This window comes from Grus americana, chromosome 5 (genome assembly GCF_028858705.1).
Source record: "Grus americana isolate bGruAme1 chromosome 5, bGruAme1.mat, whole genome shotgun sequence".
Lineage (NCBI taxonomy): Eukaryota > Metazoa > Chordata > Aves > Gruiformes > Gruidae > Grus > Grus americana.
This window is the reverse complement of record NC_072856.1, coordinates 30,319,250-30,342,881: the sequence shown is the minus strand read 5'-3', so window position 1 is coordinate 30,342,881 and position 23,632 is coordinate 30,319,250. Positions and strand designations below refer to the sequence as shown.

Genomic DNA, 23,632 nt, shown 5'->3' with positions numbered 1-23,632 from the left:
TCAGTTCATGTTTATTTGGTGTAACTGCTGCTGTCATCACTAACAAGTAGTACTAAGCTATCACTGAAAGCCATCACTTAGGTACTTGGTTCCATCAGTTGTTGGTAACAGCTATACAACTACTTTAAGAAGGCAGAGGGTTTGAATATGTCAACACTGCAGCAGCAATTCAGTTAACATACTGCATGCTCAAAACAGCACAGTTGGAGCTGTACTAAGTACACTTCTGTCTTACAGGTAATCATACATTAACTACTGTTCTATACTTAAGCTTTCCTGCATGAGACAAGAAAGGCATTTAGACACAAGCTCCTTCAAGTTGCTGGTGTAATCATCAAGTGTATTCAATGTCTTATGCCATCTGCATAAGTGACCCTGTGCCAATCTTTTTCCTTGACATAAGAACTATAATTAAGATAGCAATAAGTGGTTCTTTTAGAAGATGCCTGATGATGTCTTATTTCAATTCTGACATAGTAATCACAGAACAGTAGGGGTTGGAAGGGACCTCTGGAGATCATCTAGCCCAATCCCTCCTGCTAGAGCAGGATGCACAGGATTGTGTCCAGGCAGGTTTGGAGTATCTCCAGAGGAGACTACTCCACAACCTCTCTAGACAGCATGTTCCAGTGCTTGGTCACCCTCAGAGTAACGTTTTTCCTCATATTCAGGTGGAACTTCCTGTGTTCCAGTTTGTGTCCATTGCCCCATGTCCTGTCACTGGGCACCACTGAAGAGAGTCTGGCCCCATCCTCTAGACATCCACCCTTTAGATATTTGTAAGCATTGATCAGATCCCCTCCAAGCCTTCTCTTCTCCAGGCTAACCAGAGCCAGCTGTCTCAGCCTTTCCTCATACAAGAGATGCTCCAGTCCCCTAATCATCCTCATAGCCCTCAGCTGGACTCTTTCTAGTAGTTCTCCTTCTGGAACTGGAGTGCCCAGAACTGGACACAGTACTCCAGCTGTGGCCTCTCCACATCAAAATATTCCTCTTACAAACCACACCCATTCTTTTGTTAGCATTAGGACTTCTGTGAAATAAAAATAGAAGGGAAACTTCCTAGTTGCATAGTAGCAACTAGTTCTGCCAAGTTTTTCAAGGACAGGAAACTAAAAGACATTTCTAAGAGAAAATACTTTTAAAACACATTCCATTATAAAAGTATGTATTTTTGTGCACAATATATAGTTTAACAATCAAAAGCGGAAACTGTAAACCTTCATTCTTAACAGCATTCAGAAATACAAAGATGTGCAAGTGCTGATTCCATCCCATAGATATGGAAATGAAGCATCTATTCTATAGACAACAGTAAGACAATCCAAGAAGCAGACTGTGTTGTTCACTAACATAAAGGCACCAACTCCCTCACAGATTTGGCTCTTGCTGCATCAGAAAGTGGTACTGATATTCCACTAATAATCAAGCTTAGGGTCTCAAATTATTTCCTTGTGTAGTATCCACTGCAATATTACAATTCTGATATCCCAGTTACAGCATTACTCTCAGCCAACATGCTCATTTGTTGTTAGAGCTCAGGGAAGCCAAGCACGTGAACTTGTAATGGCAAGGGAGAAAAACATTGTAATGTTTGCAACATCCAGATGCTACAGAGCAGTTTTCCACTGTTGTAAGCAGAGTAAGGTAATCACTAGTTTTCTGTTCCAGAAGACAATTACAAATAATGTATGCTTTGCTTTCATAACCAGCAACAAACATTCCTTCAGTTAACCCGAAGTTTGTAAGAAGGAAAAAAGCATACAAAACCCCCATGCTTTCCTATGCAAGTGGTTGTTAGAAATCTACTATGTAATGTTCTTAAGAGTACTTTTTGCTGCTCATGTTTTTAAGCACATGATCTTCATTACTAATGCAGTAATATAATAAGCTTCTAAAATTCATTAGCTTTCCAACAATTACTGGAAGCCAGACAGAAGCCAACACACTACTGAAGTATCCAGTCCCCTAAAAATGACTTTACCTTATTCACTTAAGACAGCCTACCACTGGCCTATTTATTACATGCAGCAGTTCCATCCTTTGGTCAGGTTTTTTTTTTTTTGCGGGTTTTTTTCTTTTTTCTTTAAATATCAAGTTGTCCTGGGAGTGAACTGAGAATATACCAGTAATACTGATTGTATTTCTACTAAAAAGAAAACAAAACACTTAAGACTGTCTTACATTTCAGCAGATTAGTGTCATCTCTCTAGCCCTGGGATTATTAATGGCTACAGGATAGTTGTGGACTGTCCTTCCAAAAAACACCCCATAATGCTATCAGTTTTAATTATTCCTCCAAACAATTTGAAGATTTTTGCCATCCAAGATTATTACAGGTTAGTCCAAAGCATCATTTTCACCTTTAAAACAGGCATAATATATTGCTGGGTGGAATTAAAATTATACAGGTCACTTGCAATTTACTTGCAAAAATTATTCAAGAAAAACCTAGGAATAAATCTCATTACATTACAGTAAACCCCAAATGTTCTTCCTCCTCATAGGAGGAGTTTTACCTCATCTGGTCAGAAACTCCTTAATCTGAAGGGGGACAGATTTAGATTATATGTTAGGAAGAAATTCTTTAGCATGAGGGTGGTGAGAACAGGTTACCCAGAGAAGCTGTGGGTGTCCCCTCCCTGGAAGCATTTAAGGCCAGGTTGGATGGGGTATTGGGCAATCAGGTCTAGTGGGGTGTCCCTGCCCATGGCAGGGGGGTTGGAACCAGATGGTCTTTAAGGTCCCTTCCAACCCAAGCCATTCCATGATCCTATCCTGCAACAGAACAGGAACATTTTAATTGCAAGCAACTTGGACATGTAATATTTCCAATTGCCAGTCCCAAAGTCTGCCATAATAAACCAGTCAGGAACTAGACTAGTTTAGAACTAGTTTATTTAGAACTAGCATACAGTTCTTAAATAGGTACTGCTTCCTCCAGACTTGTGACATAGAAGTTTCATAATAAGCTTCTCTGTTTTCAGTAGCTTTAAGAAGCTCCCTCAAAGTCACTGCTGAGAACAAACTCTGCACCAGATGTCCGTTGTTATTTTGCACTAGAGAAAGGCATAAACTCATCTCCAGTGAAAACTGGCCAAAATAGAATCTGATATGGGATGCAAGAAAGCTGCATGCTTTTCTATTCAGTTTCTTCCAGTTAAGATGCATCATTCCAACACTTAAAAGTTAACTTTTAGATGAGGGGCATAACACTTTCCATCAAATAAATACTTGAGCAATAGTTTTTTCTTCTTCTACTCACATGTGTATGAAGTTTAGATCAGGTACATATACACAAAACAAATATTACCAGAACAATGCAGTGTGATTTCCTAGTTATGGCCTCCAAACCAATGTCAATTTACAGTAAAGAAATGGAAACCTGTATACCCATCCAGTTACCTTTATATTAAAGTTCATGTGGTTAGGAACTATTTTAAAGCCCTCAGTCCACAAGTAATAAGCAGTGGGCCTCTTCTATTCTGTAATCCACAAATCCAACCCCAAACCAATCACATGGTTTGGATTGTAAAACTATGGTTAGCCTGCTAGAGGTACAAGTCAGACAATATTCACCAAGTCCCTATTTTAGTGAAGACACTCAACTTATGAGGTATTTCAAACAGTGCAAAGTGCCCTCTCCAACTTTCCACAACTGTGAATTCAGGTTACCCGGCTTGTTCAATAAAGGACTGTATTTTGGGTGCAGGAAAAAGACTGGGAGAGGGAATAAAACATGCAAGATTCTCAAAGCCATAACACTTTTAGCCCTGAGCAGCTTAAAGAAAGTAGAAGGCAGATGAATAGGAGGAAGTTATGTTGGCTGCTTTCTTAGAGTCAAGGCCACATTTACATGAAGCAATAAAAAAAGAAAATTAATCCCTATAGAAAGGGTATGCTTCATTTTTCCCAGACCCTCTTATTTCAGAATAGGAGAAGTTTCACAGATCCATGAATACGGTGGCTTGCAGCTGGAGAGACTGTCATTGAACAATGACAGCAGGCTTTAATTGTCAATTAGTTTCTTGGCTCTGATGTTGGCTTGCTCAATGCGCTCCCTGTTTGTATCAGCCTAAAAGAAATAAATTTAAGTCATTTGCAGACTTCATGCAAAACAATTTAAAAATCCAAACTGACAGGAACTTCTGAATCGCAGGGTATTATCATTGTGGTACACACAAGGGAAAACTTTTACAAGCTGGAAGTAATTCCCCCCCCACCCCCGCCAGCATTCACTGTCAATTTTGACAAGCAGAATCAGGACAATTAGTTTTCAGTCTTTCAGCTGACTTCCAAAATATACAGTAGCTTGCCTCAGTAAGTCAGGAAGAATATTAACAGAACATGAGGATAAAAATTCCCTCTCTCCAAGTGTTTAGACATCTTAAGGACCTCTACAGAGCAGCTTTGTTGCTATGGACTAGAAGTAATAGTCAAAACTGCAAGTGACCTATGGGCATAGAGTCAGAATTCTTTTGCTTAGTGCAAATACCTCATTTTCATCCATGCATCCTCCAGTGTCCTAGTGTCATAATAGTATGGTATCTCTAAGAAAAGCACTTTATAATTGTTTTACTATTATACAGCATCAAAAGTCAGCCACAGCATCTAGGCTGAACAAGTGTCAAAATACAGTTTTACTGACAGGTATGATAAGGAGCTTCAAAATAATTCCCTGATTGCCCAAGCCTGCAGTGGGGAATGAGCAGGAGGGGTAATAAGCACAAAACTAGCCTCTGCTCTCACCAAGAGGAGTGGAACTCTTGAGAAGCTCTATCTCTGCCAACTATTAGCCTATAGTTTCATACTGCAATGGGCTGGAAGAGGACATTGGCAGTTCAAGCCCTTCTCTCCTGTTCTTTCCTTCCTGCCCTTTGGGTCAAGGGTTGGGGAGGGGCAGCAATCTTCTATACAAAAGTGAGAGTAAGTGTTAGCACCATTTTGCAAACACATTGTTCTAGCTATTAGATTTTCTAAGAAAAAGCCAGTAACATAAGCTTTTATTAGGGGTTTATTAGGAGTCCTGCATAACACTGTAGGCTAATAAGAATAACAGTCAAGCCTATATATTTGCCAGGTGAGTTGGAATTTTTATTTTAAGAGATAAAAATAAAAGCATCAACTCTATTCTGAAGTTAATCTTAGTACTGCTCTTTGTTTCTTTATATGATACTGTCCTTTGGAGATTTACCCTCCACATTTTGATTTGTTTTCCACACTGTTCACTAGATTGAAAAACAGTTATCAGCAGAAAAGGGATTAATTTAAATATCCTGAGACAGGTTGCCAGTCTCAAAGCCAGGAATTGCCCTTTCATTTTTATTGCTGTTTTGTAAAGCAATTTAACTTGTTTACATCGTATTTTAAGAGTCAGTAAGACTTGATCAGCAAAATTTATTCAGACCACTAAAATTGAAAGAGCATCAGGCCAAAACACATGCTTGAAACTACCAGAAACACTACTGCTAAAAACAGTAATTCCCACTTGCAGTTAATTTGGCCAGGCAATTTTCAGCCTACTTCATAAGCTGTAAGAATTTCACACCTCATTTTAAAACTCCAATTAAATTTTCTAATGCTCTTTAAAATGATTGACTACTTTTACTTGATAATCAACTCAGCTCTGCAGTTTCAAGGAACAGTGAAAGACAATTAAGGCATCTTCCATAAGCTCATGTTGATTAGCCTTATTAATACCACAACCCCTAAATTACTAGATGAAATTGAGATGCTGATGTAGGTACAACCAGCACTTACATCAGACTAGCTCTGTATATTTGCAAAAGTTCTCTTCTTGCTTTTAACCCTAGCGGGCATTTCAGTGATATCTAACTTCCCATTTTGTCTTAATTCTATAACTTTACAGCAATTGGTGTTCACTTCTGCTTTTTTTTTTTAACTTTAATATACACTATTCATTAAAGCTTGAATATCTTTTATTAATCAGGACACCTGTAAAAGAATTTCTATTTGTTTCAGAATATGGGGATTTCTAAAATACAACTAACTTCCTCATAAGTTGTTTCTCTGAAAGAAACACACTCCCCCAACATATTTATATACAATTCATCTGTTTTGGGAAGTTAATCTTTAAAGCAGTAAAATAAGAAAAATAAGAGATGTTACTGGCTATGACCGACTTCGTGTGCAGATGAGGGAAGACCATGTCCCTGTGCACCTACAAAACCTGTTATTCCAAAGTCTCCCCAGCCCCAGCATTAATGTGTCCACAAGAATTAGGGCAGTGAATTACCTGTGGTTTATATTCAATGATTATAGTGACTTTTTAGGAACTCCAGAAGAATCATGCTATTGTTAAAAGTACCTATTTCCTCCCACATACAAGATTGCCTGTGAGCAACAATCCCCAGTTATACCTCCAGTAAACATTTGCAGTTTTTATCCAATCAAGTTTAGCTGTTTTCACAGTAAGCAGTGAACTGTGCTGTATTTTTAAGTTTCTTACACTCTGAAATATTTGAATTTTCAGCTACATACCCAAACACCAAGATATATCTCTTTATCACTGCAACCTAGATGATGGTATAATCTTAATGCATATTTACTGCAAATACAGGTAGATAGGACAGTGAATCCATTCCTTATAACTTCCCAGTAACAACCTCTAAGCTGAAGGCAGAGAACACCTTTGACACTTACCTTTACATTTATCCGATCTATTTGTTTATTCTGGGCATCAATCTCATTGCCCATATCTAAAGCCATGTTTTTCAAATTCCCAAGAATGTTTCCCACTTGAGCAAGATTTTCATCCATTTCATCTTCTCTGGCATCATTTGTTATCCTGTTCAAATAATTAAGACAATGTTTCCAAGAATCAAGAACTTGCTTTTCCCTACTCTAAATTTACTTTAATAGATTACTGTGCAACAAAATCTGACAAAATCAAGCCAAGGTATGTTTTTCCTTTTTTAAAACACCATGTATTCCTAGCAAGCAGCCCACTAAAAAAGGTGCTAAGCTAGCCTTTAAACTTTCCCTGGTAGCTGTTGTTTTAAGACATGAATTTATTGTCATAAAGTATATTTGAGACAAAAGTCCTTGATATTTAACAATCTCCTCAATAACTGAGCACTAAGCTCAGTCCTCACATCCAGAAACTGACTGATAATACTACCACTATGAAAAAAAATGAAAGTGTAAGATGAGCACTACAATACTGAAAGTGTAGCTGTCCGCTATCTCCTCTCTGAGCAGTAACAGCTCCTCCAAGCAGTAGTAAAAAGCCTTACTATTTAGCAACTTCACTTAAATGCATCTGAAAGGAGCTGACAACCTGTAACTTCTTCATATTTCTCCAAGGCAGAAATCTGAAGCAAACCTTGTAATATATCCGCCACTTGGTCCTCCAGAAGTCTGAGGCTGCTGCTGATACATACTTCTTGGTTGCATGGATATCACATGATCTGCTGAGTTCTCCGTTCCATCTCCCCAGGTTTCTCTGTATGCCTTGCTAGCCTCAAAGTTCTTCGTCCTACTCCATAAAAATAATAAATCTGAACTGCTACATCAGAAATGTGGCTTCCTGACTAAAATTCTGTATTAATCTAGGGTTTTCAGAAACATTTGTTTTGTGCCTGGAAGATTAGATGCCATACAGACAAAGCCTTGTCTATACAACAGAATTTCTTATATTGAGATAGTACAAACATAACTGAGTTACTCTAGGGACAGTGATTAATTTGGTCTTAAGCTTTAATTCAAGCACAGTAATTTCCTGAAAGTAATATACTTTACCAGAAGAGGGGAAGCTTATGACAGTAACAGGAAAGCTTACACTGTCATAAGATAAAGTTGCATTTACAACAGGAGTTAAGTCTAGAGTCAGGATTAGTTACTTTTCAGGGAAGAAGTGGGGATGAAGGAAAAAAACTCCGTCAAACAGCTCCACTATGCAAGAAAACCATTAATCTCTACTGTTTTTTGTCAAACATTTTCTGTTGCCAAGTCTTCCTTCTTTAAGTTAATGTTTCTCAGGTTAATTTGATTATGAAGTAACAGTAATCATGCTAATAACAGTAATCATATTTAATAGCTTCTTCATTCTGCAACTCAATTGTACCAACTCCATTAAAGCAACAAACCAACTTCCCATTACACTTTTACCACATAATTCAGAAAAAAATAAAAAGAACACACTGACATGAAGCAATCTCAAGAATTAGACCCACAAAAGCAAGAGAGGAAGAAAATAACAGAAAAAACCTGATCTAAGCTGGTGTCAGTTCTCATGAACCCTAAAGAACATATTTTGAGAAGAATATTCTCGTGTTCACCTTGTTTGTTGGCATTTTCAGGTTTAAGCTAGATAATCCAGACTCCACTGCCATTTTTCTGCTCCTTTCAAAGCCTGTGAAGGGAAATCTGTAGTGTCTTTCAGTACATCTAACTTTACAGTTAATCAATTTCTGTATCTATAGTGGCTTTCAGTAGCCCAGATGTTTCACATTTGAAGAGGTGGGACATTAGGTGTAATAAATGCCCCTCTTTCTGGCATTTATGTAATCAAAATGGGAAATTGTATTTCATAGGTCAGATCCTATGAAAAGTAATCTAGTATGAATGCATCAAGAGGAAGAAATGGAATAATTTCTCAGTTCATAATGGAACTGTTGCACCCAGCAGAACCCTAAATAAACCCAAACTAGGCACTTTTAGCTCCTTGTGCATACAGAGGCTTAAAGATCTCTAGGTTTACTGCAACTAGATTGAGCATTATAATTTAATCTCATTCATACTAAAGCTGCAACAGCAGGAGAGCTTTGTATGCTTGGCTTCTGGATTAGCCAAGTCTTAGGTGCCAGACAGAACTGAGGAATTTATTGAACAAAAACAAGTGGCCTGAAAACTACTTGCACATCTGAAGTAGACAGCTAGAAACAGAATTGTTGCTCAAACTAAGCACAGTTAAGAGCAAAGCTTCTCACCACCTGATTATTTTTTTAAGAGCTGTTTTTCAAGTTATTATACATTCACTTTTCTCATGTTTCATTTCCGTATAAAGCAATTATACAACCTGTCAAATGAGCAAGGCCTCAAGCAGTTGTTCAACATTCCCATAGTAATACACTCTACAGTAATTAACATTTTCTATTCACATCAGTATTACAATACAGTAGTCACAAGGAGACCTGCATGCAGACATGCACATGCAAGCACAAATCCAATAGAAGCATCACTTCAGACAGCTGGTTAAATGTACATCTGCACTAATAAGACTGACCTTGTCCTAAAATCCGCTTTCACCAGTTAAGTGATTACAGCTTCTTATCCTAGTCTTCATTTTTAGAAAGCAAGCGTCAGTGTTAGGAGAGAATGAAGAAAGAAAAGACCAGCAAATAGGTAAATTATTAGTACAGAGGTTATATTAGAATACTGCCAGTATTCTGTGTTTTCACAAAGTTTTTATAAAAAGTCTCAGCCTAGGAGAAATGAGAAAAGCAATATTTAATTCAGCAAGTGTTCTAATTCATCTTTATGCTTTATGAAAAAAAATGAAAAGCTTTGGAGGTAATTGGTTGACAAATAACTCTGACATTGACATAAAAATTGATGTACCAGTAGCTATATAAAAGGCATTCAGTTTCTTCTTCATTGCCATCTACTTATCTAGTAGCTTTTTCTGCACATTACTGCCTATTTTGGTATACAACTCATTTTTTATTGTTATCTGTGTATTTGGAGTGCCACAAGAGTTCACAAATTCTGAGCTTGCTTAGTGTCAATAAGCTGCTTAGCTTTGGTGAAATAAGACTGAACTATAAAAAACAAAGACCAAGAGTGTCAAAATATGCTCAAAGTCCATCAGCTTGACAAAACTAATATAAAGCAGTAATCACACCTATCCAGAGGTCAGGACGGAACTATCTGCCTTTTCAAGGTACTAAAGGTGTCTTAGGATAGATGTGAATGTGGCTTCTAAATGATCTTCAAAGTATTATTCTGTTGGATAAGCAGACTCAGCTACTCCAAGGAATATTTACCTAAATTTCTGCTACCTCACAGCTGAATATGGGTTTGTTGTTTTTTTTTCTCATGCTAAAGAGCTAAAAATGAAAACACACACACTATTCACTTCAGTGTTCACACCCTTAAAATAAACTTATTTCTCCTTCACTTGGAAGAACTATGATCACATTCTATTCACACAAACCAATTTGATACTTTGCTGCATAAAGATAAAGCTAGCACACCCCCAAAAAATATTGTTTTCCTTATACTGATTTCTGATCATTGTTTAGGCTGTTTAAGCTTTCAGAAGTACAAATCAAGTCCCATACAAAAGATTAGATAACTCTTAACTGACTTGGATATGGTAGCTATAACACCAATGTTATAAAGGTACTGTGAAGCAGGTCTGCAAGAATTTGTGTAGTCACTGGTGATGGATTAAAGCTTTAACACCAATGCCTGTTCTCATGATCTCTTCGTCCCTACAGCATGAACATTTTTTAAATGCCTAGAGAACCAGTATTACTTTCCTTCTCCAAATCAGAAGCTTTCTTGCTTTGAAGTTAGTACAAAAGTACTTTTGTGAAAAAAATGATTTTTGGAGTCAAATTTCTAACAGACAGGCACTTACATATAGCTATTTGCAGTCCAATTTGGTCTCATCTGTATGGACATTGATAGTATTCTACTAAATATAAGCTTTAAGGAAATTAGGGCACAATTGTGCAGGATGTTATATAGCAGCTATATTTACAGTGAAAAGGGCACAATATATGGTTAGATGCAAGTAAGCTTTAGCTACTGTCATACAATTTTAAAAGGGTGCACCTCTACAAACCAAAAGAGTCAACTTTCTTAGAGTCAGCATTTTTTAATTGGCTCTTTTATTAGAGACCATCTCCCAGTATAGTAGCTATTGGGAATATACTAGAACTTCAGACCTAAGTACCAATTTAACTGACCTGTTACAAGGACAGACACAGAGCCCACAACATTTGTTGAGCTCTGTCAGCGTCTTCTCAGCTTCTCTCATATCCTTATTTATCTGGTCCATGCCTTCTTCTATGCGATTTAGTTGTTCTAGAAGAGAAACAAGTAACCTGAATAAACACAGATTGGGGGAAGATGGGGGTGGGATATTAACATTTCTTTCAAGCAGGAACTTAGAAGTTTCAGTTCTATCTTTATACAAAGACTAACGTCTGTCTTTCCTGCTTTTGGGATTTTTTAATTTTTTTATTTTAAAAAAAGATTAAGTGATAAGTTGTGTACTAAATTAAAAATATCCTCCCTGTTTTTAGAGCAGCACTTCTGTTACTGCTTTTAGAATAAATGCAGTTACATTCATGCTATGGTGGAAGAGGGCTTCTGTAGCAGAGGCTGTATTACATTGTAACAAACACGGTCTCTCAACTACTTTAAAACCTCTTTTAAATACTACAAACACATGGGAATATAACCAATTAGCAAATCTCATTTTCACATAATTAGTCTTTACTAACCCTTTAGTTTCAGCAACAACTCTTGAATGATAATCCTTTTTCTTACAACCATAAAATTGATTTTTAGCGTTAGAGAGGAAGAAGAAAGAACTCACCTCCCTGTTCATCTAGCATTGTGATAGTTTTGATGCCGACATCCTGGGACTGCAGAAATAAATTTGCAGATATAAAAACAGTTTTCAATACAGCAGTGCAAAATCAGAAGGTCTCTGTACTAAATTTGATAAGCCAAACAAGTTAATAATAAAACACCGTTAGGAATAATTTCTGTAGTAAAGCTATGCTAAGTCTCAAATTAGATCCTATGTTAGGCTGATAATCTCACCTGTTATGCTATCTCAATTAGTGGGGCTTTTTCTTTACATTACAAGGTAATAAAATTTATTGTAATACTCAGATTGAACTATGACAGCGATGTCAAGCTAAAAAGGTAAACCTAGCTATGCCTTGTTTTGAAAAGTGGCATTTAGTTCATTCTTTAGCCCTACACCCTTCAACAGGTCTGACAAGGCCTTTAGTCCTGGAAGCCAGAATGGAAGAAAACAAAACAAAGTCTGCAAAACCATTCTTAAGAATTCAGCAGATATCAGGAAGAGAACAGCCCATCACTAGTTTTAGAACAAAGCTAAAGAAATCAGCAGTGAGGAATATACCACAGTGCAACCATGCTTTACAGTAAACTGGCAGTATAGAACTGTCTATGGTAGGAGTTATTTTAGCTTCTACGAATCACCAAACCATGAGAAATTACATTGGCTCATTACACATTCTTAATGTTTGTGTTTGAGAGGTATTCATTAGGCTATGCTGATTCAAATGCCTCACTAAAAGCATCATCTTCAGTTCCACAGCAGCCTGCTACCATCTGGACAGCAAGTACAGGCTCTAAAGCAGTAGTGACCAAACACTTCAGGGTCCTTATTCAGCGGATTATTTTTTTGTGTGTTCTCACACTGACAATAAATGATCTCAAGTCTTCAGCAGCACTAAAAGTTTGTGCATTAGCTTTGAAAGGCATCACTGCTTAGTCTCTGGATTCCCATTTGTCTATGGCATATCCAAGTAGCAGCAAAGTTGTCTTGCTGTACGAGTTAAGCTTTGTTAAGTCTACCAGAGCTGACTATCAGCCATCTTACCTTACTCCCTACCAACAGGATGCTCCGTATTTTTTGGAATTACAGTATCAAAAGTAAACTTTCAGTCATTTTTACAATGGGGCATGCAAGCTGCAACAGTGTAGAGAAAGATATTCCTCACACAATGTCACCTAGTTAAATCTGTATTTTGGGTTTACTCATTTCAAGTCATATACAAGGGTGTTGAGAGTTTCATCATAACACTTAGCTATCTTTAAAGTTAAAATTGATGAACAGATTGTAAGAAGGTGTATGTAGAGCTACTTTTGCTTAGAACTAGAAGCAGCCCCACTCCCACTACCCCTTCCAGCTGAACACTACCCTCCCCTCAAAGGAAGACATTCTCACACTGTTCACAGGCAAAGTGAGCTAAGAGACAAACAGAAAATGTTACAAGAAGCAAGTGATGCAGCAGCCAAAACCATAACTGACCAAAGACGACTAACTGTTGTGTAGCATTTGGAGATTAGCCCATTTTGCTTAAGAGGAAAATCGGTAAAAAGGATACTGATGCTTCTGTGATCTGACTTTACATAATGTGAAAAACACTAGGTTTAAGTCATTCCAACTCTACTACTTAGTTGAAGCAGCAACTTCTAATAATGACGTTTGTCTCAAAAAAAGTTTGATAAAGACAAAAGGGTGATTAAGATCACTTTGTGATAGTTAACATGCTGCTTCTTATACTTAAATTAATAAATCCCCACGGAATTCAAAAGCTTTTCCTTACCTCAATGGCCAAGCCAAGAATCCTCCTTGTACTTTCCAAAGACTAGAAAGAGAATTATTTTAAAATGAGTGTGTTGACAGTATACATCAGTGCCTGATAGTCGTCTTTACCAGTTCATTGCAGTAAGCCAACTTGTATACAAAGGTTCATCAGCCTGTCTATATGTAATACATGCTGCAACACATAGTGGCAGTACACTAGAGTTTTTTTCAGTAGCTAGTAAACTCTTGATTTTTAATACTTACTAGTACTTTGCTTATTCCATTGGAAAGTCAATATAAAAGAAAATATATTCAAATTAATTTTAGTTAAATCATGTTGATACTTCATGACTTTTTTTATTAAGAATAGCATAGGTACTCAGCCTACATTGTCTCAGTAATCAGGACTGGGTGATTAGTAGTCAGTCAAGTAGGTGGCTTTACAAGTCAGAAGTTTAAATTCATTCTTACTTTTAGGAGTAGTCTTCACTTCAGTATTTACCAAATAGTGAGAGTTTGAAACATTCAGCTGTACCCTTACAGAATCACTACTCTAGACTGTCTTATTTTTAAAATATATTGTAATCTTGGCAAATAAATACTGTAATCTCAGATGGCTTCCTATAATATTTACCTCATCAGTGACCTGGTTGGCCCTCAGTTGAATTTCTTCAGGTGATAGTTCAGCCATGATGAAGACCTATTACTTGTAAGTAATCACGTTAAAGAGAATCTTCACCCTGTAATAAAACATACCAGTTAAGCATCAGAATGATCCTTTTATCAGTATTTTGAGTTGAAACTAGAAGACAGTTCAAAGAATGAAAGACTAGACATTTCATTCTGCTTAGTACAACACCTGGTTAGGACTAGAAGGCACTAAAAGAATTATTCAGCTGTGTGACATAACTGAGGAACTAAGAGAAATGCAGGAACAATCAGTATGTGAAATAGTTTCCTTTCCAAGACTTGGCTTCCTAAACACTTTTGGAAAATCCTATCTATTGTTAGTTTAAGGTAAAAATCAGGAAATGATGTCTTAAAATAAAAAGCTTCTCCATGTTGGAAAAGCACATTGGTTCACCCAGTAATCCAGAAAGACACTCATCAAGGCATTTAAGTTATTAGCATAAGCTTTAAGATTTCTTCCCCTTCGACGGATTTCAACAGACAGTAGGGGAAACACTTTCATAGACCAAGCATCGCCTAAAATTATTCCAGTAACACTCTAGAAATAGTTGTTCTTACGGTATGGTGAATCCCTCAAATGCAAAAGTTTTAAATGGTAAGTCTGCAACTCCAGCAAAGGTTTTCCAATCTGCCTTTCCTATAATAAAGATAGCATCAAGATTTTCATAACTCAAGTCCCAACACACCATGATTTAACTTTTGCTATAAACAGGAGATATTTTTTACCTGAAGAGACAAGAAAAAAAGCAAGCCCACCAATAAGTGCATTCTTATCAGAGCCAGGTTTTTCAGAGCCAAGAATCTGGATTTTTGTTGGAGGAATGGTAATAAAGCCAGCACTCCTAGCAATGGGAAAACAGAGCTCCCAGGCTATACAAGAATTTAATGAGATAGCACATAAGCTGAGCAATAAGAGGATTTTTTTTTTATTGCATTTTCCCCTTAACTTTAGATTAGTCCTTGTTCTTTCCATGGGTAACTTCCAATTAAGTTCACATTATCCATAGAGATCAGTCCAAGCATCCTGCTTGAGTAACAGAACTATGTTCCATTTTTCCCTATAAGATCAATATTTTAGAAGACATAACATTAGTAACTGCTCCTAGAGGGGCAAATTCATGCAGATTCACCCAGCTGTTAGCTAGCAAACAGATGCTGTTCACAGCTCTTTGCAGGAAGTGTGCATACCTCTCTGCAGGTGATTTGAAATCAAGACACCTGAAGTACTTCAGGATTTAGAGAATACTTCAGCAGGTCTAGTCTTTAGCACCTAACATACCTCCTCAGCCTAATGCTATGGCTATAGGAGGATTTTTTAAGTAGCTGAGAACACAAGTTAGTTTTTGCCATAATTAAAAAAAATCAGACACTCTCACACAAGGCCTCTAATAACTCAGTTTGCAGTAGTCCAACTGCACAGTGTAATCAGTGACTTATCTTTTTGTTCACAGGCTTAAGCTCCTTTCATGAGGTTAACTTAGGGCAGTTCAGTCCCAGCTTTGACTTTGGGAAGGCCCTTTAAGCTGGCTTGCACAGCCAAGGACCAGTAAGCCAGAGACAAAAGGACCTAATTTCACTGAATTAGATTAAGCACAGGAAAATGACATCAAACTGGTTCTTTGGGTGAAGATCTTACATTCACTTAATATTCAGATATGGGATGAAATTTCAATTATATAGTTTCACTGAACAAGCAATATCTGGATTATTGTAATTGTTGTAGACTTGGCCAGCCTTTCCCTACTTCGGGTGCTGCACAGTGAAGTACTTCTGCAGCTTGGAGCCATAAAACACATCTCATCTTGGACAGCAAAAGGGATATCATATGCCCACCCTATGAATACAACATATTCCCAATAATTCCCATTTAACTGCAGAACAGGGCTAGAAATGCAGCTGTATTCCCAGAGCAAGCTGGAGGTTTCTTTTTCAGCAGCCCTGGTGTCCTGCTTCCCTTTGCAGCTGTGGATTCAGGCTGCCCAGGCATTCACATATCAGCATAAAGCACAACTGCTGGCCATATGATGTAACCCCAGCTCAGAAGCAATATTTGAGTTACCCAAGAACTGTACTGCAGTCAACACTACACAATACAGTAACTATTTCTTTGCTTTTGAGGCAAGGGTATGACAATATTCTCAAACATGCATAAGAAGAACTTGTTTATAAAATAAGTCTTTAATGGGTAATAAGACTCTTATTTTTGAAGAGATGTTTGCAAATACATTATACTACCACCTTCATGTAAAGAAAGTACCCAAAAATCTGAAGAAAGAATGTATACTTTATTAGGCCAGATGCTGAGTTGTGTTTTATTCAATGCCATCAGAATGTCGTGCTGTGCTACTAGAACCACAACTTCATGGAGAAGCCATTGAAAAACAAACCAGCAGTGAGACTGCAAAAAGGATAAGGAAGGAGACAACAGTCAGTACTTCCAACTCTCAAGCTAATAATTCTTGGTGGTACAGTTTGGAAGGTAACATATTACTGGAAGCTGACAGTCTTGAATTAAATTCAGGACTGAAGCTCACATACACTATACTAAATTCACCCTGGGCTTGCTAACCACAATATTAATAAAGTCCTGTGAAAGACAATGCCTCCACCCCTCTAGTGGAGAGTGTCCCTGCCTGCAGTAGGGGGGGTTGGAACTAGATGATCTTTAAGGTCCCTTCCAACCCAAACCGTTCAATGATTCTATGACATTGAAATCGTACAGTAATTACACAGATATATAGCAATTACATAAAGAGCTGCTTCGTGTACTTTTAGCTATCAAACTATTATCCCCCAACTTTGTCCTATTTATGTTAGCTCACTAAAGAACTAGCAATCCATTATTTGACACAATTTGTAGTAACACACTAAACCAGAAAGTACCTGAATTTGCATTTGACACCAGACAACGGCTTGCAAACACAAGCACTTGCCACTGAGTCTACCAGTTCTAACAGCTGACAGACAAGCTTTTGCACCCCCCAGCTTGCTCACAGCTTCTTCAACTCCACTGCCAGACTGCAAGAAGTTCTATGGAAACCCACAGCATTCCCTTCACTTTCACTCTAAATCAATGCTATTTAGTCTTGAAACTGTTTATGAATTGACCTAACACTGAAGAAATCCAGCTGCAAGATATGAAGGAAAAAACCCTTCTACATAGCAGACACTCATAGAGCAGAGTAAAACAGTTACTTCCAGGATTCCTCAAAGCTGAGGTATACATGTGCTTATCTTCTGATTCTCATATTTAGACACCTGCAGTGTTTTCCCTCTTGTGAGATGAAACCATGATCTAAAGTGACAGCTCATATGCTCAATTTACAATTGCTAGGATAACTGACTTACATGGGAGGAAGCTAAATAAAACCACTCAGAACACTTAGTTGAGAGACAAATGTTCTGACAATCTTTTATTAATGATAACAGGGTACAGCTACTTGCTGGTCTTTTCTTATCATTTATTGATGTCTTATGTCACTGAAAACAGTGACAGAACCTTTCTTTAGACCTCCCAGCCAGCTTACCCATCTTCACTTTTCAGCCACTGCCATCAGAGCTAAGTAAAAAAAGGTAGTATTTCCTTCTTAAGACAGGCTTAAGAAAGCATGCTCTTTGACTTGATTATAATGTTGCTTAAAGCTGAATATCCAAAACTGATGTATTAAGATTCCAAAAAGCCATAGCTTTATTCCTGTTAGTTTGTACAACTGAGGTGGCCAACATTGCTTTTATAAACACACAAGATCTCTAAAGAAGTTAGAACACCCAAGATGAGGCCATTTGTATTGAAATAATAGCTCGGCTATTCCAACAGAACACAGTCTACATACATAAAGAAAGGATACTCATTCCCCCCATCTTTCTGCCTAGGAATCATAAAGCACTCACCATCATAAAGCATCCAGCTCTTAAGTTAATGGTATGCGACAATATGATTTTGTATCAAAAATATTAAGATCCCTTGAAGATGAAATAATCAGGGAGAAAATACTTGATAAGGCTAAAGTGTTCCTGGCATGTATTTTTATTATAATTTAAGATTTGCAAAGCAAGCATTTACTTTAATATGAATGCTCAATGCCAATTTTCTTTGCTTTCCATCTCCTACATTTTTAAAATCCTAGGCACAACGTAACCAAAAAAAGACTGCCTACAACCAGACTTTATAATTGTATTACAAATAACATTTTTTAGTTTATTTTCTCTCTAGAGTGGTAAGTTTTAAAAAAGAAACTAATGTGCCTAAACACAAAATAGAACTCCTTAAAAGAAGGACATAATGTCAGCTGTATTCACTTTATGTCATCAAGAAGTACTCTGCAGTATTTACTAAGTTACCAGACTGTAAAGATTAAAGTTAAACACATTTCAGTGTAACTCCCCCTCTACCCTTGCAGAGGGAAACTTGGCACCTACAGACTATTCAGAACTAAGCTTGCTACAAAAATACATTTTCTTGAAATTATGGGTATCATGAAATTTTTCTACCAGGAAACTTAGAAGACTACAATACATTCATCATCTTAACTATCACGGTCTCATAAAAAGCAAGATTCATTGAGAAACAAGAACAACAAGGAAATCAACTCAAGGCCTGCAAATCATAGGAATCTGGCTTTTCTGCCATGTTTTATTTTGGATATCATGGGACCAGAAAAAGTTCTTTGAAATTCCAATTCTGACTGCAAGCTTTAGATAAGTTGTTATATCTTCACAAGACTATTCATATTGTGCTAAGCCACCCTATAAGCTCATTATTATAATGCATATTAAAATTAGGATATTGCAGTCTAAGCTAGTTGAGGATGGATTAGACTTAGTTACTGCTATCCCTTGGATGAGGGGAACAATTTATGTCTGCACAGACTTTTTTCCACTTAGTGTGCATTTAGTCATGGCTCCAAAAACCCTAAAAAACCTTCAATTTATGCTTAGTGAAGTTGTTAGATTGGAGAAGGCTGAGGAAAAGACATAGCAAAGGTGCTTTTACAGAACTGTTTAAAACTTCAAGGTACTTCCTGCAAAAGAATAAGGGACATGACAGGCACTTTTGGGCTGATAGCATGGTGCCAGACCCATTCAAAGCATCATTGACTTAGAGATCTTAATTTGGTTAATCAACACACCCATACAGCAGCTGAAGCATTTTAGTAGGTTCTTTGCCTAACTTAAGAAATCTGGAAGGTGACACAGATTGATGTGTGCAATTGCTATGTCTATATTAGCAGTAAGGTGATCCTGGGAGAGTACAATGCAAATTTCCATTTAGGGAAAGTGCTGTTCATATTATCACATTTCAGGTGGATCAGTCACAACTATTTAATCAGAGTTCTGCCCCAACCTCAACTACTCAATTGAGAGCTAACACCTGCCAAGCCATAACTTCCATAAAGCTGAGTGCAACACAAGCAAATTCAGTGTTAGTAATACCCACAGTGACCTACTGTCTGCACATATAAGTCTCCAAGTTTAAATTATCTGCTTGTGATCAGAAAGCTAAGACAGTATCGTTTTATCCAACAGCAGCTCTGTGGCTGGGATTCCCTGACAATAGGCACATTAAAAACTTTTGGGGGGAAAACCAAAGCATTTGAAAGAGCCTCAAGAAGTACTGTTTTATGCAGCCAGCAACATCATCATCACCACCCACCTTCCTAGAGCACACAGTAAAAAGTTACCATGAAATCTTTCTTTGTTGTCTCTGTCATTGGTCTAAGATACTCCTCTGCACCACTAAGGATTTTTCTTACAAGTGGTTTGTTGTGTTTTTTTTTTTTCATTCAGAATTACTTGTAAACTGGATGCCAGCTATTTGTGCCAACACTCAGTTTCCAATGTAAACAAGTTTCAAAAGCCATTACAACAGTGAGGTTGCATAGTCTTTTCAAGGGTTTTTCAATCCCAATGATCTTCTGAGGCTTATAAGACACTTCCAAGGTAATGAAAGCTGCAGTAGGCAATTTACATGCTGTTTGAACATGCTTTTCTTCAGCACTAGCTGAGAAGCAATTCTAAGGCTTATTAGCTCTAGAAAAAAGGAAATTTACTTCCTTATTTTACAACAGTCATGGCATATTCAGGCTGTGCTATCCAAAGCACTTAAAACCCCTTAAGAATATTTTGTCTTACCCATCTTTGTGAATTTAAACCAACTGCAGGGCACCACAAGGCCTAGTAAAGTGCTTGCTCAACTGCAATTACACAGTCCACATCTGGAAAGTACTGTAGGCAGGGAGAGGCTGTCAAGAGTGACAAGTTTTCTTAAACCAGACACATCAACTTGCACCAGACCAATAAATTGTTCTGATTGCTTGCACTTTCACAAACCCACCTTGAATGACCATAAGATTTTTGTCTTGCATCTCTGGCCAACATGCAAGAGTTTTGTGCCCATGACAGACCAAAAGCCTTTCAGAAATTTGTCACACATCCATCACATTTGCTAAATATCATTAATTCATTATTCACCATCTGAGGGTACTCTATTTGAGCCTAGCCCCTTCTCTATCAAGTTATGCTTCTAATCAATATCACAAACTTTTCTTCCTCCTTCACTGACAACTCTAAACTAGAAGTTAGGTACAAATGTTTCTTTTTTTCCTGTTAAAGGTATTTTGATAACATCAATAATACACAGCAGGCTGTGCCTTGGTACCTGGTTCCGTAAATGGAAGATAAGCAAGAGGTACACAATTTTCTTGTGAGTAGGCAGTAAAGTGAAAGACGAAGAAATCAGCATAATACTTTTGGCCATGGAATACAATAGCTGTGAGATGAAAGTTGGTATAAGATTATCTCTTTAATGCCAAATCCATAAGGTTTATTATGTTTGCCTTCTAGAATAATTTGTCTCTCTCTCAAAAGAGCTATTTCCAAGCTGTGAATGAAAATGTGAATGAAAACCACATAACTCCTACAAAGTGTTCTAGCAAGACTCTACGCTTATGTCTTCACATTGTTTTCCTCTTCAAAATCTAGTGAAAGTATTTGGCAGTCAGGAACTAAATGTAGCAGGAGTTGAGTGGAAAACTCTCATACACGTATGTCCAAGTTACTCATTTTTGTTAAGTCATGATATGAAAAAATCCTACCCTTTCTATTTCCAAATAACTATATTTGACTACCTCTTCATTTGAGATAAATCAGAGAAGTACTACCCTTTTAACATAAGCCACTGGTAAGAATACCAAATTAATAAGCCTTAAAATCCTACAATTCCTAGTTCAACTAGTTCTTTCATTCAATGTTTCATATACATACCAGGGAAGAAGTTTTAAATAATAGTTACTAACCAATACATCTAAAAGTATGATTGAGAAATGCAGCCCATGCCTCCTTTTGGGTAATCTTACCACAAAAGGTAGGAACTAGGAGATGACACAACCCTGCTGCTGTAGCAACTGACTGAAAGCCAGGATCTCAAGAGCTATACTTTTAGCCATCAGTGAAATGGTACAGCCTCAGGCAATCACAGATGCTCAGTTCCTTCTCTTGTAAAGCGAGCTGTTGCCTTCCCCAAAAGACAGAAAAATTCATGAAATAACATTCTTAGAAAAATGTGAACATTAATTAAGAAGTTTCTGTGCATTCTGGCAAAGATTAAAAATTAGACAGTTTGTAAGTTAGATGTATTTGTATTAAGGGTTGGTTTTGTGTTTTTTTTCAAATTCTTCATATCACTACTGTAGAAGGAGTTGTTTCTTTAAAACCCTTCCTTAACACAAACCCTTATCCTACTTGTTAGTCAGCTGAAGTTCAGCCCAGCTAATACAGGGTGGTACAAGGTATCAGCACCAGAACGTACTCCTCCACATGATTATGCCTACAAGATAAATGAATAAAGCATCTGTGACCCTGGGGAAAGAGGCCAGGACCCAAGAACAAGACACTACTCTGCATGCTTCCTGCTTTCTCTTATCAGCTTCCTGAACACACTGCACAGAGGCGATAGCGCAAAGAATAGGCGCTAGTAATGCCACCTCCTCTGTGCAGTGTGTTCAGTTCTATACTTGTCTCAACAATTCATTTTTGTCCCTGGAAAGCCTCGTGATACCTCCTCTAAACTAGTTACTAGCCAACACAAATTAACCATCAACCCTAGATCCACACACAGACAGTAACAAATTCCATTTCTTCTAATGACACAAACTGTGCTGTATAAGCTACTTCAAAAACTGCATAGCAGTGGAGGTCAGGTATATAGATTGGTTATTAGGCTATCAGTAAGCAATTAATTGCTCAAGTCAATGAATCAACCAATTGACATCATAGGAGGCTTTTCCTTTGGCCCTAAACACCTTCTTACATAGTTGTTCTCTCTGCAATGCAAGAATCAGGTTTGTTTATGAAGAAGTAAAGCAACACCCTGCTGCTTAGTTCTGAATGCTGAGCATATACTACCCTTTTTAAGAGAACAAAAAAGAGGAAGGTAAATAGCTAGAGAGTTGCATAAAGAAATTTCTGAAGTTTCTTCAGTTCATTTGCTCAGGTTATGCAATCATATCATTGATTTGAAAGGTTTTGTTGCATGAAACAGAAATGAAAGTGAAAAGAGAAAATAAAAGTGAAAAATAAAGCTCCCTATTAGCTTCCCAGAAGTGCCAAGGGTATTAAGATACACAATTAAGAGAAGCACAAAAGCACAGGTTACTTTCGATGCTCATTATTTACTACATACCACAACAGCATCTTCCCGATTAGTCTAAAGGCAGGAAGCCATAACTCGAGTTTAAGAGGGCATAGCGAGAAGAGGGTTTTCGCCTGTACCCCATTAACAGCTCAATTCAAGGGCTTTCACCAAGCAAGTAAAAGATACCTGGAAACAGCACTGACGCCCCTCGCAGAGAGGGGCCAGGCGAGGCCTCCCCGCACACGAGGGTATGGGCGCAGCCCGCGGCTGAGGGCATGGAGGGGCAGGCACCCTCCGAGAACCCGCACCAGGCCGCGTCCCGGCCGCCCCGTTACCCTGCGCTGACTCACAGGCCCGGCAGCCGGAGCAGGGCGGCACCCGCTGGGCCAGCGCCGCTGGGACCGGACCGCCCCGTCCCGCGGAGGCCCCCAAGCCCGCCCTACACGGGGCGCTACGCGGCAGAGAGGCGGCCGCAGAGAGGCGGCCACAAACCGGCTCCGCCAGCCGGCTGCCCCGCCCGGGGCGCAGTGAGCCGGCAAGCCCAAGCCGCCACGCACCTACCGGCAGCACCAACGCCGCTCCCTCACACGCCGCCGCCGTCGAGCCGAGCCACACTGCGCCGAGCCGCCCCTTAAGTGCCCATGCCTCAGTGCCGAGCGCCCACCCGCGAGCGCGTCGCTGCCCACACCCCGGAAGCGGGAACCAGCACCGCCCATCGGGGGCGGTGCCGCGCGCCACATCCAACATGGCGGGAAAAAGCCGACGCCTTCGTCACCCTCTCATACGCAGGGCTGTGGGAATGCCCTAGCTTGACGTCGGCCGCCGCGTGCAGGCTGTGTACACCCAACATGGCGCCACGCCAGGGCTTGTGTGTGGGCGTCCCGCTCTTTTTCTCGGCGGTGCGCGACGGGCGCTGTTAGTGTGGTCAGGCCTCGCTAACTGTGGCTACGTTAACAAATAGCATGCTACAGAAATAGCCGTGTTTG

General features: G+C 38.5%; 1 protein-coding gene across 3 annotated transcripts; it reads right to left on the bottom strand.

Moving 5' to 3' along the window:
* Window positions 1-2,881: 2,881 nt before the first annotated feature.
* Window positions 2,882-23,346, bottom strand: SNAP23 (synaptosome associated protein 23). 3 transcript variants are annotated; one of them, XM_054828678.1, is made up of 8 exons: window positions 23,208-23,346; window positions 13,959-14,064; window positions 13,344-13,385; window positions 11,573-11,621; window positions 10,938-11,055; window positions 7,346-7,498; window positions 6,664-6,808; window positions 2,882-4,075 (listed from the first exon to the last, which is right to left on the bottom strand). In XM_054828678.1, exons 2-8 carry the CDS (start codon window positions 14,013-14,015, stop codon window positions 4,010-4,012), a joined length of 630 nt encoding a protein of 209 aa, XP_054684653.1. In that variant the 5' UTR covers window positions 14,016-14,064; window positions 23,208-23,346; the 3' UTR covers window positions 2,882-4,009. The 3 variants fall into 3 exon arrangements, with proteins under 3 accessions (XP_054684653.1, XP_054684655.1, XP_054684654.1); XM_054828680.1 differs by having other exon boundaries at window positions 23,204-23,341; XM_054828679.1 differs by lacking the exon at window positions 23,208-23,346 and adding an exon at window positions 22,833-23,038.
* Between the last annotated feature and the right edge of the window lie 286 nt (window positions 23,347-23,632).